At 40.7% G+C, this 14,341-nt stretch overlaps 2 protein-coding genes across 3 annotated transcripts in view; one reads left to right on the top strand and one right to left on the bottom strand.

Annotated features, from left to right (window-relative positions):
• The window catches only part of DYTN (dystrotelin), a 23,811-nt gene extending 16,306 nt beyond the window's left edge, over positions 1–7,505 (top strand). For both annotated transcript variants that reach the window (XM_040603736.1, XM_040603737.1), the window contains 4 exons: positions 1,916–2,069; positions 3,323–3,803; positions 4,354–4,500; positions 7,398–7,505. In XM_040603736.1, coding sequence (XP_040459670.1) covers positions 1,916–2,069; positions 3,323–3,803; positions 4,354–4,457 — 739 coding nt within the window. In that variant the 3' untranslated portion in view covers positions 4,458–4,500; positions 7,398–7,505. The remainder of the gene's footprint in view (positions 1–1,915; positions 2,070–3,322; positions 3,804–4,353; positions 4,501–7,397) is intronic.
• FAM237A (family with sequence similarity 237 member A) lies at positions 7,029–14,341 on the bottom strand. The gene is made up of 3 exons (XM_040603739.1): positions 14,276–14,341; positions 11,659–12,074; positions 7,029–7,516 (listed from the first exon to the last, which is right to left on the bottom strand). The coding sequence occupies exons 2-3, from the start codon at positions 12,065–12,067 to the stop codon at positions 7,377–7,379; spliced, it is 549 nt and encodes a 182-aa protein (XP_040459673.1). The 5' UTR covers positions 12,068–12,074; positions 14,276–14,341; the 3' UTR covers positions 7,029–7,376.

Genomic DNA, 14,341 nt, shown 5'->3' with positions numbered 1-14,341 from the left:
GCACAACATTTTGATTTTTTTTCATCAGCATTTCTGTAATTGTTAGTTTACATTTCTAAAGGAAATTTTTAAGGGAAAAAATGTATTGCATAAAAATATCAGAGTAGCACAGTTTTTAATTTTTTTCTGTGAATAAGGCTTAAACAAAACAAATTCATAATTCACATATAGTTTTTAAATCAAAGTAGGATATATTTCAAAAAAATATGCTAAGTCACATAGAGATTACGAGGCTTAATACAATAACTATTGGTAAAAATTCCATGACTTAGATTATTGCAGAAGTCCCTTCTGATATTCAGACCTTTGACATGATAAAAGTATTAATTCCTAAACTACAGGTTTCTTGGGTGGTTTGCTTGCTTGTTGGGCAGGTGGATACTGGTGTATGGGCAACAATGCTTACCTTTTTCTTTCACTTTTGCTTTCCCCTCCTTCATCTTTGTAGGTATATATGAATGGGCTGTAGATATAATCATCTCTGTGACCACTGAAACCAATGGAATTACAGCAAAGTGTAGAATTTGATCCTGAATCTACTCCTTTTATTTCCTTCAGTATGTTCGGTTCCCTCTGTTCCTGTTTTGTTTCATTCTAATAAGTCAATGTATAATTGCTGCTCCGAATTCACATAAGGGCACACCAAGATTAGAGCAAAACAACTGCAGTTTCATTGTAAGTCTGCATCCTTACCTCACTCTCTGTTCTCAAATGGGAAAACAGAGAGATATGGCAAAGATCTTCAGCTTTCGTTTAGATCAGCCATAGTTGAGAGGGTATCTGGCAAGCCTGCTCCTGAAATACTGCATCACCCTCTGACCCAGAGCTTATCATATAACTGGGTGAATGAATCACACTACTCATGGGAAACTCTTTGTTCTTATTTGTAGATCAACATCCAGCATTTTTGTGCCTATTCACAGAACTGGGCTCCGAGTTACTTGAAGGTAGTCAGCATTTTACTGTAAAGACCCCTTAAATGCTGTTATAAGGGACCACTGTAATATTATTTTTAATTTTAAAATATCTGACTTGCTGTCCCACTTGGACAAATCTTGCATAATTCCAGTGAAACTGATGGGGCTCTTGTCTGTGAGCCAATGCATACCCAAAATAAAGTGAATCAGATTAAATTCTGGATGTAACTAAGCAAGGGAGTTTGCTATTTCAGCTGTGTGATATGAAGCAGTTGGTTTATTACTGTAGCGTTAACAAACTTTTCAGTCTGTCTCCACCTCAGCCAAGGGGAAGACAAAACTGTATTTCTACCCTGACTTTTTAGAAAAGTCCCAACTCTAGAACAGAGATATGGGTGGTATTTTTGTCATACTGTGCCCTGAATAGGTAATTTCTAGATCTTTTCTGGTGTGTGGGGGAGGGTGGTACTTCTCATTGCAAAAACCACAGTATCTTTTCAAGAACAAGTGGCCTGTGCAGAAACTACTGGTATCATCAAACAAGCTGCACAGAATACCGGGAGCAAGAAGGAACTCAATAAAAGGGGCAGAGGCTCCTTTTAGTCCTTTGTTGCCCAGGGGGAAGTGGTGGAATCTTTTGCAGGTCAAGGAATTGCCGTAAGTAGTTTGTGTCTAGACAGAGGGACTGCTATAATGTCTTTCCTGTTGCAGCCACCTTTGTGTGAAAGGTAAAAACCCTAGATGCAAGGCTCAGCCCTGGCCACAGTTCCACTCAGCTCATATCTTTCCTCATCTAGAACATTCTTGTTCTTATTAGCTCAACGGATACAGCCCAGTTCCTGAAATACGGGCCTCCAACACCAGTGAGAGCTGACAAACATTTCCTGAACTGATGAAGAGGAGAAAGGTTTTGCTATAATGTTTGCTCTTTTCCATAACTGCATATATTTGTATATGTGTGATCTAGCAAAATTCCCACCCTCCCGTGTCCCTGGCAGGTACATGAAGAAGCAGTTCAACAAGTGGAAGGACAAAATGCAACTTCTTCACAACCGCCAGGAAGAAAAAAGCTGCAAAATAGAGGCAAAGCTCCAAAGCCTGAGAGCAAGTCATGAAAACCTGCAAATGAAGCTGCAGCAGATGAAACAAGAAGTAAAAATATAGTGATAAATATACCAAGATTCTTCACAGCTATAGGCAATTACTGAACACTCACTATTCCTTTTCCTGTAGACCAGCAGTCTTAATGCTATTTTCTGCACCTTCTGCTTGTCTGCTCAGTTGTCTTAGGTTCTTGTCTTCAGAGAAGGCAGATAGGCTCTTTGCAGCAGTGATTTTCTTGTCATTCTGTATATATTTAGCATCTAGCACAGATATTCATGTCTGGGATGTTCAGATGCTACTGCAATGAAAATAATGAGCAGGTATTCCAATAAGAGTGAGAAAATTATTTCCAACAGAGCTGTTAGATACTTCATTGCAGTCTTTTCTTTAGAGAACAATCCTTGTTGGCATTGAATAATAAAACACTCTTTTGTTATTCCTAATCGCTGTCTTGTACTGGGATGTAAGACAGACCTCTTACAGAAAATATTTCATTTCTTTTCAGTTGTATTGAAGTATCTCTGAGGTTCTGAAAAAGCCCTTATTCGCTCATACGAATGCATGCCTATTACAACCTAAAGCATTTTTGTAGTATTTTCTGCAAAGCTGTTTTTAAAGTCTTTTTCAGGTGTGGTCAGACATAAGAGAAAAGCCAGACACATCTGCAATGCACAGTTGGTCACTTTAAAATCACTTGCACATGGAGTCCAGTATGACCTGGCATGTCATCCAATCCAGTCCTGTCACAGGCCTGTCCACAGCACAGGACTGGTTGCATACATGCAGACAGTTAAGTGTCCAGCGCATGCGCAGTCAGCTCAGTGCATACCAGTTACATCAGATTCTGTGTTCATGCAATGGATGGTATTTGCCATCATAGTTCTGTCTAGAAAATTCCAAGTACAATTGTGACACTGACAGCCAACCTTGTTTTGGAATTTCAAATGTTAACAGGTGTGAGGTGTTTGATATGTGTTTAGTATATACTTTTTTCCCCCCCTTAGTTTCATTGGTTTTAGAAAATTTTCCTGCAAATTTACTCTCAGAACATTATTATTCAATGGCATTAAAGCATATAATGTCTTCAGATTGGAGCTGTGGAAAACTGGCCAAACTCAAACACAAAGTTCTGTTTTATTGCAGAAAAATATTTGTGAAAAGAATTGGTTTAGTTCACTGGAAATTAAAAAAAAATATTATTCTGACCCCAAATTATTTTTCTACCTATTTTACTACTACTACCAGAAAACCAAAATATCAGTTATTTTCACAACATAGTTTCTGTTTTTTGTCTATTGCAGACAATGTTACAGTCATCAGAGCATCCTTTTGCACAGTGTCAGAATATGATGCCAAGAAATCCACATATCCTGCTGGAAAGGAGAATGCAAGGTGGATTAAATCCTGCTCAAATAAGATCTACTTCCAGAACACGTGTGGACTGGAAATCTTTGAATCCTCCCAGCTCTGCTGATAGAATGCAGCTTGTACAGATGCCTGTGGTTCCCACTGCAGTGGACTTTATGTTCTCAGAAGACCCACTGGAGTCAGTGTCCCTGCAGAATGACAGATTTTATATGGGACAGTATAAAAAAGCAAAAGAGAATCAAACATACCTGCCTGAATCGACAGAAAATTCCCTCAGTGGCATCATGAGGAATAAAGTTCTTACCCCCACTGCAGTGCAGGTATCACCTGATGAGAATGAAGTCAGTGAGGAAGTGCAACTGCAGCAGCTAGTGATGAAACTGAAGAATGCATTGTCTCTCCAAGCCCAACCAGGTATATATAAGTTCTCCCAGTTATCTAGACTGTCATCTCCCCTTCATCCAGTTTGTTCATAATCATTTTATCCTCAGAGGAAACTTGGAACTTGCCTTTGCCATTGTAGAAGTACAGCTCTACACTTTAAGGTAGAACATATTCCTGTAAGGTGGAATATAGCCCCTAATATTGGGTAATTTGAAATGGGATGAGTCAAAGCACGTAAGAGGAAATCAGTCTCAGCGGTCAATTAAGGAGCAAACCTATTCTGGTGAGGGCACTGAAGGTCTTTACTGCTGCCACTTCTGTGACATTGTAACTATGACTCTAGTCCCAGGCAGGCTTCCATGAGTACAAAATCCCTTTGTAATCAATGGTCTTACACAGCAGAGTTTTGTTCAACACACAGGATGCCTGACTTTTGATAATGAGCATGCAATAAGGAGAATGACAGAAAAAGCTGCTGTTTCTACAGAGTTACCTTAATTTAGAGATTTATAAAGAGTTTTTTAGGACTCTGGCAGCATTCAAATGCTCTAAAAGACTTTAAATCTGTTCTGCTTTTCAGCTCAACAGTCTGTTTTGCAGCAGGAGTTCTTCTCTACAGCTGAAAGTGTTTGCAGTTCCTTTTCTGACCTCATCAACCAAGTAACTTCACCAGCTTGTAAATGATGGAAAAGACCATTCTCATTACAGCTTCACTGAACTATTGAAGGTAATTGATGCTATGTCAGACTCTTTAAAGTGTCTCAGGTGTTGCACTGTAATAAATAAGCCAGCATAACAGATTTCTGCATTTACTGACTTCACCAGGAACCGTAAATTGTGTTAGAGAACCATGTTCCTTTTGTATTGGTGGTTTCCAGCTGCTGTGCAGTAGATGTTGGCCCAGCTGATAAAAATCAGCATGTCTTCAATACTGTTACACTGGCTTTCACAACGGCCCTCTCTTCTTACTGCTGTGTAATTCGTAGGTCCTTGTGTTTCAGAAACATTGGTTTTTTATGAGAGTTGGCTTGAGTCAGCTGTTTTCAGTGATGTATTTACTATCACATCGTTGTTTCTTAGACTAAAAGAGACTTTAGTCAGACTTCTCGATGCTTGATATTTACATAATCATATTTTTCTGAACTACTAAATTCATATTTAAAGATGCTTTGAACATTTAAAGGCTTTAGAAGAGCCTTTCCATTATTGATTAACTTATATATTAGTATAGAATGATTAAGAAGAATGTAATGTTTAGTATGGAATGGTTATTAAGAATGTAATTTTGCCTGCAGCATCTAAAATCTGAGAAAAGTAATTGTTTTCTCTGTTACTAGTACTTCGTATTTGATAGAACATATCTAAAACTTCCAGAGTATTAAAAATACTTATCAAGACTGTACACACATATGCAAGTGCATATATGCATGTAAGTAAACATATAAACTGCACAAAATTTGTAAACAGGTAGATTATTTGCTGTAGGTAGCAGAGACCTCTCAAAGAGAAGAAATTGCCTGAGGTAGGAGTTCCTTTAGGAAATTTGTCACTTGCAGGTTTACTTGCAGGTTGTATCTCCTTTTTTATTTCAGCACAATTAATAACGCAGACGGTCTCTTTTACATCAGCAGTTTACAAATGTTCTCCACAGTGTGACCTATGCCTATCTCAGTTTTCTCAGTCATTTCTGCACATGCTAATCCTTTCCTGCTCATTTCCTCAAAGGCCAAATGACGCTACAGCCTGTTAATTAAGAAGCTTGCTGCAGCGGAGATGTATTGTGAATTTAAGTTAAACATCAACTTAGCCCGTAGTGGTATTTCAACATTTCTGTTGCTATCTGAAGGGAAGAAGAAAGCTGCCAGCAGTCCTTTCTTAGGGGATCCCATTGTTACAGGTGGGACATATCTAAACTAGAAGCACTAGCCTCTTCCCAAAGGTCCCTGTGGAAAAAGCATCTGAGATAAACTGTATTGGTCCAGATAATCTGTCTGGTTTTACATTTTCTAGAGCTTGAGAGCATATGAGAACAGGTAACATCTGGTCTACTTCAACACCAATCCTACTTGGCTGAGGCATCCAGCTGTTAACACTTCTGTCAGTTGCCAGTCTTAATGGCTGAAGTACTGTGGATGAAGACTGTGTCCCTTATGTTGATGCAAAGTTGTGCACAATGGGGCAAAGATATATAGATGTTAATATATAATAATTCTATATTAATATAATCTAGATAATTAACAACGGTAGTACAGAAGCAAGCAGGTCTGTTGTGACAGTGCTCTTGCGTCCCTCCCACGCGGTAGCAGAGTGCTCTCACAGGCTGCAGCTGCAGGCAGAGGCAGCTGGGGAGGTGTTGCCGAGTAAACCATGTTCCTGTGCTTATCCTGCTTTAGTGTTCCCTCTTCTCTTGAACATTTAAACAGTTTGTTGCATGCTTAACTTCAAGCACAAATTCATTGCCATTGAAGCTGGTAGCTGTCTTACAGGTTTTTGTTTGCTTTCATAAGATCAGGTTTTCACCCAATGGGACTATGTTTAAGCTTTATTTTGTTCAGACCTAGTAACCATTTTAAGATTTCATTTACACATTTTGCTACTTGAACCTATTTCTGCAAGTTGATGAACACCCAGCAACTGAGGTTTTCTTTAGGCATTTGGAAAAGAAAAAAAAAAAGCAACCAAATATTATCACATGTTCAAGGAAAGAAACATAGAATGCACAACCAAATGTAGTTGCCCTGGAAAGCTGAATTTTGTAGTTGCATTCAGCCAGGCAGGCAATAGAAATATTTCATTTCATCAAGGCATCAGATGTTACCTGCTGAAAGTTATATTGCATTAGTTTAACATCAAATTGTCTATTACAGCTATAAAAAACAGTTAGAGGAAACTGGTTTATCTACAAAGAACTTATAAACTAAAGAAGAAGCAAATTCAAGTTATGTGTGAGAATTCTTTTGATTAAACAGTTTAAGTGAAAATGTGTAACATTAAGTGGCATTTTTAATGACTAAAATTTAGGAAAAATACTGTAAAAATATAATGAGAAAGCAAACAGGAGCTGGTAAAACCTGTTAAAATTTATATGTTTTCTGGAAAACAAAAAACACTTTTTGAATGTATTTTTAATATAAAAACATGTACTGCTGTTCTTCGGTAGGATGACCTTTTTCAGCAGTGGTTGCTTTGTATGAGTATACAGCTATGCATACAATATGACATCAATCACCATCTTGACTCTAATCCTGTCTTGGAGCCAGTGGAGATTTTTGGCAACTTCTCTCTTTGCTTGTCTATGTCTTATTGAAGGGTCAGTTATTTCCTGCTTTGGCACCTGAAAGACAATAGTTTGAATAGTCACATGCATTACAAAACAGCCTGAGGTACACGCAGATTGAAGAAGGCAATGGCTTATAAATCATGCAGTTTAATAAGGAGACTGAATTCCTAGGTAATTAAAAAACCCCACAAGTCCAAGTTAACTATGAGCACTGTATCTCTGATTATAGGTCTTCTTCCACCATGTAAATTGACATCAATAGATTAAAATGCAAAAATTAAAGAGAAGTTAAAAAATATCTACAAAGATCTTGAACTAAATGTTTATATCCTCTTTTTCCCTAGCTCTCCAATGATTCTTCCAAGTAATGTCGATCTACTCTTATGCATGTGGATACTTATTAAATCTTCAAATGAGTTTTTCTTCTTCAGAACTGGTGACCTCTGAACGTGAGAAAATATCCCTGAAAAGTAACATGAAAATGTATATAAGTAATTCATTTCTAAACAGCAAAGAACAGCCGAATACTCCTCTGTCTTTATCTGCTGCTGGTCCCCATTTTATCAGCATTGACCCCAAACCTTTTGTTTGGTGGCAGCCATATCTCTACATTCGCAAGTTGCCTTTCAGTGACAAATTACTTTTGTAATCTTTTCCTCAGCATAGACCTTTTCCTTCAGTCAGTCAGAGCACTGAAGTCTGCTCATAGTCTTACTTACTGGCTTGTTATCAACCTACCTGCACAGTGGATGTGATCTCTCACACTGTTTAGTAGCACATTTGTTATTTCCTTGAGGAACTATGGGGCAATTTCTTTGCAATGATCTCCAAAAGCCAGCAGGTTGGCTTATTTCTTTCAGACACATTTGTCTTCTGAAAAAGTAACTGGTTAACATAGTATCTATTTATTTACCAGACCTCAAATACATAATACAGCAGCTTTTACCCCAGTACCCTCCCTAGCACCCTGCAGCCCAGCAGAGTCAGGACAATAAGTTGGGTGTGCCTTGGGCCAGGTGCAAGGGCTGATCTGAGCCCAATTGCCTGCACCTGTGAGGGAGGTGCACACAGCTGGGGCCACTTTGGGTGGTGAGGTAGTAGAGAGACTGCTGGGTGAGGAGAGAACAAGCATAAAAGTAGTAGAGAGGGGTTTATGTTTGTATTCTTCAAAGTTTTATACTGAGGATGTGCTACGTGGCTTCTTGAGGAGGGTCATCTTGTACAGTTGTTCTTCAGGAATATTTGCTGTAAGTACAAAAGCTATGTTTTCTTTGTGGTTTTAAGTCTTATTTTGGCTCATTAAAAGTTGTTAAAGTGACAATATAAAGACTTATAACATGTCTGACTCCATTGGAAATGTTTTTATGAAACCTGCTTTTTCATAGTGCTTTGGTTTTGTTAGAGGAAAGGGATGTGTTGCTAAAGATACCTTGGCTGTGTAACTGTAAAGGACTCTTCCCAACTTGTCTCAGTTTAAAGCTGACTAATGCTCCTCTGCAGGGTATCTAGGGAAGTTAAAATGCTGCTGGGTTAAGTAGAACGTTAGCTGGCTGGAGGCAGTTTGTGAGGTAACTCATATACAGGTGTTCCGATTTTGTCATGTCTTTCATGGGTCCTGTAGAGTTTGAAGAGTTATCTTCAGATCTGTTGGTAACTACAATCAGGAACCTGGTAGGACTAGAGCAGTTCAGAAAACGGTGTTGGAACCTGGGCTACTTCTACCGCTGTCTTGGTATATATTTGGACAGACTTGTTTCCCAGAAGGTCAAAGTATGGGCAACTGTGGGAAATGTATCTTAGATGTGATTAAGTATTTCTGTTCAGTACTGCTGAGAAGCTTTTACCAAGGACTTCACTAGGTTTTTTGGCTTGGAGGGCTTTTCTGGTGGTGGTTTTTTTTCTTAGAAAAACTCTGTTCCTGATACTCAATTTTGACAATGACCTCATGGGGTTTTATCCTTCAGTTCTGAAACCTGATGCTAGAATAACACCACCTTAACATCAGCATTTCTCTGCCAAGTCCAGATCTCTGTCTTGCTTTTCCAATTCAATGATATGTTTAAGGAACTACAGTGAATGCAGCTTACAGATTGCTCCTGATTTATGATCCTGTTTGCCATCAAAGAAAGAAAAAACAACAACAAACCAACCATTTTAAAATGGTGAATATTTAAAGAGGAATAAGATTAAGAACTTCAATATGGATCAATAAAGATGGTATCGATAGCTGAAAAAGTAACAGTATAAAGCAAAAAATCTTGCTTTTTTGTTTGATTTCTAGAACAAGCCTACTGAAAGCTGTTCATAGTCAGCCATGTAGATGTGCAGTAGAGTATACGAGGTCATTCAAATGCCACTAGTGCTGCTCTTTGGGCTAAGAAAACAGGCTTGTAAACCTCTACGCATAAGAAGCAGTAATTCTATTCCTCATTGTTTGCTAGGATGCGATTTCTACCTGCGATTATTAACAATTGATTTCTGCTTTCACTGGTGAAACAAGGCAGTAGGGTCACAAAGATTAAAAGAGTCGGCTTTGTTAAGAAACTGGGAGACTTGGATAAGAGGTTAGATAGCTCCTCCAAAAAATAAAATTCAGGCTGTACCTGCTATAAGCTGCCTGCTACTGACTGATGTTAATCAATTGTGCAGAGGAAACCAGATTAACTGATTACAATTCACAAAGCACAGACGTAAAATAGAGAAGGGGAGGAATCCTTGTTTATCTTAAAGTGTGAATACTTACAGTGCTTAAAATCTCTCTGTATAGGAGTAAACTAAAGTCGGTATTAATCACAAACCTCATACTTTGATTCTTCAAAACATATGAGACTGTTACCTCTTAATCTTGAATGGAACAAAATCTCATTGTTTAGGAAAACCACAGTGTGATACAGACATGAAGAGACAGATGTAAACAGGCTAAGGGGGAACTTAGATGGTGATATTCAAAGCTGTGATCTGAAAACAAAAAATCATCTGGAGTTTTAGCCTGCTGGGAACGCCAATTTTTGATAGTACTACTACCTCGTGTCTAAAGCTGCGTTCTGTTTGCACCCAAGAGTGCATCAGTCTGGTCAGGACTGAGCAACTGTTGCATTTTTGATGTCTGAGGCCACTTGGGAACCAGCAGGGGATTCCGTGCTGCCTGCCATCAGCATTTCTTGACACACATCTTCAAAGCTGCGTGGTAGCTCAGATTCTTTGCAGAGCAGAAGAGGATCCACTCCTTGCTTTTAAAATGCAGACAGTGGTTGTTTGGTTTGGAGTTTAGAAACTGTCCCTGTGTGTGTTCTTCAGTGTGAGGGGATTGATTCTAACGCATCCTCCACCTCCTAGCTTAATGGCTAGGACACTCTTTGTAGGTAACCGTGGGGGTAAGGACCTCTCGATCCTTCCTTTCAAATCCTATCTTTCAATACACAAAACTCTAAAATTTGTGAGCAAGAGCTGTACTTTCCAGTGGTGTAGTGTGCCTGGGGTGGAAGAATCCTGAGTTCAAGTCCCTTTTATAGAGACACTCTGGTTACTCATGAGTAACTGTCCAGAGAGGTTCTTTACTATTCCCTGGATGTTCCCCTGAACTCTTAGTAACTAAGACACTGATCAAGGAAGTGGAGATAAGTGTCTGACTCCATTCAAGTGGAAAGGCAGTTCTGCCTTCTCCCTGTGGGCCTGATGGTGATGGCAGCAGCGCTTCTACCCCTCCATCATATTATAGCACCTGCCCCTTTCTGAAAGCAGACATTCTCAAGGGGAGGATGCGTCTGTCGGTAGCGGGATCAGAACTGATGCCTTAGAAGAGACGGAGGTTTGGGGGAAAACTATGCTCTATCTTCCTGCTGGGAATGGGGAGGCTAAGTGATGCTACTTTTTGCAGATCCTGCTGCTATTTGCCAGCTCACACCTTACTGCATGTGGAGACACATTAAGCCTGGGGATTCTGCTCTGGGGCTGGGAACCTGAAGATTAGGAATTACAGCATTTAGTGTCATAGGTACTGGTCTTCCTCCTGAAGCTGTAGCTGTGTCTGAAAGCCTGCTTGCATCTGAGTCCTCGGTTTGTTTCCATTGTGTGTTGGGCAAAACTTACCAGTATAGAAATAGGAAATATCTAGTGGCTAACTACTAGATGGCAAATAAACATATCCTTACTCTTCTGCTGAAGGACTGCCACTCTCCTCAGCGGCACCAGTGCAACACATTCCTGGGGTGAGGCACCTCTCAGAATGAGGAATTCAGAACCAGCCTGTCCATGGTACAGTAGTGGTAAAAATGCTGGTGTGGAAGAATATATTCGTATGTTCAGTTGCTGAGCTGCCCTCTTTGTTTGAATCCTCTCCCGTGTTTTGCTTTCTGCTGCCCCTCCTCCCCCACCAAACTGAAACTTAACTTGGAACTCTAATGACAGCTTTTATCTGGAGGTTAAATTTTTACTGAAATCACTTTGAACATAAACGTAGCTCAGTATGGGATTGGGGGGAGTTGGGGGCAGTTCTGCAGCACTGTCCTCTGTTTCTGTACTATTGCCATATTATACAGTAAGCCTGTATCTCTTTTCTACTAGACTCTGGTTATTGCCCATGAGACGTATTAAAGGAGTAGTAACCTTGGTTTCTCCCTGTGAACTGAGAACGTAGAGTAGTGATCTTCTGTTCAGCTTCTGCTAGCTGCCTTCTCCCTAGGCCATGGGTTCTGGAGAGCACGCAGTCCACATAGATATCCCAGAAGAGCTGAGCGAGGTCCCAGAACAAAGCTCCATGTTTCAAGTTCTCTGATGATTTCAGGAAGATCATGAAGTCCCAAAAGCCACTGACAGAGTCAGAAATGCGAGGCTTCCTCATCTCCAGTAAGACAGCCGAGGAGGATTCCCAACACTGGGGATCTGCTCGCCCAAGAGCTAGTGGATCAATTTGGCTATGGCAGAGGAAAGGTGACGTGCAGAATGCTCCCATGATTAGCAAAGAGCAGATGAGTCTCATGTTGCAGTGGATTCTTCCTCTGTTCCGAAGGTCCATTGTGTCACTGAAATGTTAGAAAAGAAGCTGAAAAACTTCTCACTTAGATGCAAGAACAAAGCCCTGGTACCTTATTTTACATAGAAGGCACTTCAGATGTTTTTAACTGTTTCTCTGCTCTTTAAACATCTGTATATGCTTTTTTGCATGTAGGAATAGAAATACTAGTGAAGTTGCATTACTCTGTAGCAGAAGCGTGTGTTAAAATATGTTAATCATCCTCAAATCCATATGATGAACTCTCTTATCTGGAACTTGTTCATACTGAAAGTTTTTGGCCTTTCCTGATTTACAGATCTCTAACCTTTTTCAGTAAAAATCCATTCCTTTTTACAGAGAATTTAAGCCTTTAGGCAGTCTTGCTTTCCTCAAAATTTTATGAGCCCTTTAAATTAGTTCGCAGACTCACAGGGATCTGTAGACAGCAGATGGAAAACTATTTGTTGAAAATGTGTTCTAATGAATTAATAGCAGGTTGCAAAATCATCCATTCAACAGGAATGTTTTACCTGCTAAAATGCAGAACAGTTTGAAAAAGAGTACAGCCACATCATAGCAGCTGTGTTGTACAACATGTACACATGCATACAGAATCAGAATAGTTTAGGTTGGAAGTGACCTTTAAAGGCCATCTTGTCCAATCCCCATCCCCCCTGCAATGAGCAGGGACATCTTCCACTAGATCAGGTTGCTCAGAACTCCATCCAACTCGACCTTGAATGTTTCCAGGGATGGGGCATCTGCCACCTGTTCCGGTGTTTCACAACCCTCATTACAAAAAAAAAATTCTTCCTTTTATCTAGTCTGAATCTGCCCTTTTAGTGTAAAACCATTATTCCTTGTCCTATCACAACAGGCCCTACTAAAAAATCTGTCCCCATCTTTCTTATGAGCCCCCTTTAAGGATTGAAAGACTGTGACAAAGTCTCCCTGGAGCCTGCTCTTCTCTAGGCTGAACAACCCCAACTCCTGCAGCCTGCCTTCACAGAAGAGGTGTTCATCCCTCTGATCATATTTGTGCCTCTCCTGGACCCGCTCCAACAAGTCCATGTCTTTCCTGTACTGAGATTTATATGTAAAAGTACAGATCCTTATTGCAGGTCACTGTAACAATTGTCTGTTATGTTAAAATTGTGAAACTTGGAAAGTCCCAGCTGTAGTGAGAGAAATCCTGAGAATGATAATATTTTGGGGACAGAATTTCTTTTATAGTATATGCTTCTAGAACTGAGTGTTTTCTAACATGCTTCTAGTATTTCTAATATGACATTTCTGTACACATTTCTAATGTGTAAGAGGTTTGGAGGTGGCTTTTAGTGTAGCTCACCAAACAAAACAAAACCACCCAAAAAACCCACCACCAACAGATCGTTCAAAGGAGTAATACTAAAATTGCCTTTGAAGGATGGTTTTGCCACCTGGTTTACACTGGATAACAATTGAACTGCTGGTCACTTTGCTTTCTCTGCCCCCCCTCCCGGCCTCTTTGGAAACTTTCTAACTTACAGAACTGGGTAAGACAAGGACAAGGGTTCTGGGTTTGTCAGATGTGTGAGCAAAGGGGCTGCCCCGGCAGGGAGATGGCAGGGCGCTGGTATGAGGGTGGGTGCCATTTAAGGTGTGCTGTGAGTGGCACTGGTCAGGGCCAGTAGCCAAGAGCACTAGTCCTTATGGTCTGGTCAAACTCAAGAGGCATTTTGCTGTTAGTCTTCTGCAAAGTTCAGGATTTTTTTAGATGGCTGAGAGGATGCTTAAGATGTGTCAGTTTACATTGATGTCCTACCTGTGCTGCAGTGAATGCTTCCACGCAGCCACCCCCTCACGCTCCCGTCTTTAGGTCCTGTACATAAACCCAGGTTCATGGTGTGTGCTATCTACACCTGCTGGCTCCCGCTTCTTTTTTTTCCTTTTTTTTTTCTTCCCCTTTTTATTTCCTCCTCTTCTCCTCGAGTTTAACCCCCTAGTCCACCACCCATCATGAATAGTGCATACAATAATAATACTACTAATTAAAAAGTTCATTAGCTTATTCCTTAGCTCCTAGCCAGCAGAACGGTGATGTCGGTTACGGCGGGTCGCTGGGTCCTGCACCGGACGGGTGCCCACGCCGGCCCGGTGGGGCTGCGAGCCGAGCAGCCGGGCAGCGCCGCGACTCTGCCGGGCCCCGGCCGCCCCCCGCCCGCTCCCGGCCCCGGCGCCCGCACTTACCTCTGCCTCCGGCGTGCAGGGCGGGCCGGGCAGGCAGGGCTCTCCGCGCCCGCCGCGCTCCTTAAG

This window comes from Falco naumanni, chromosome 8, assembly GCF_017639655.2.
Source record: "Falco naumanni isolate bFalNau1 chromosome 8, bFalNau1.pat, whole genome shotgun sequence".
Lineage (NCBI taxonomy): Eukaryota > Metazoa > Chordata > Aves > Falconiformes > Falconidae > Falco > Falco naumanni.
This window is presented reverse-complemented; position numbering and strand designations above follow the sequence as displayed.

What these genes read in the sequence shown, in the direction of transcription:
- FAM237A (XM_040603739.1), bottom strand. Translation starts at nt 12,067, where the DNA reads ATGGACCTTCGGAACAGAGGAAGAATCCACTGCAACATGAGACTCATC. An exon ending in GTTCACAGGGAGAAACCAAG is followed by an intron (nt 7,517 to 11,658) that starts GTTACTACTCCT and finishes GTTACTTTTCAG; the next exon opens with GGATATTTTCTCACGTTCAG.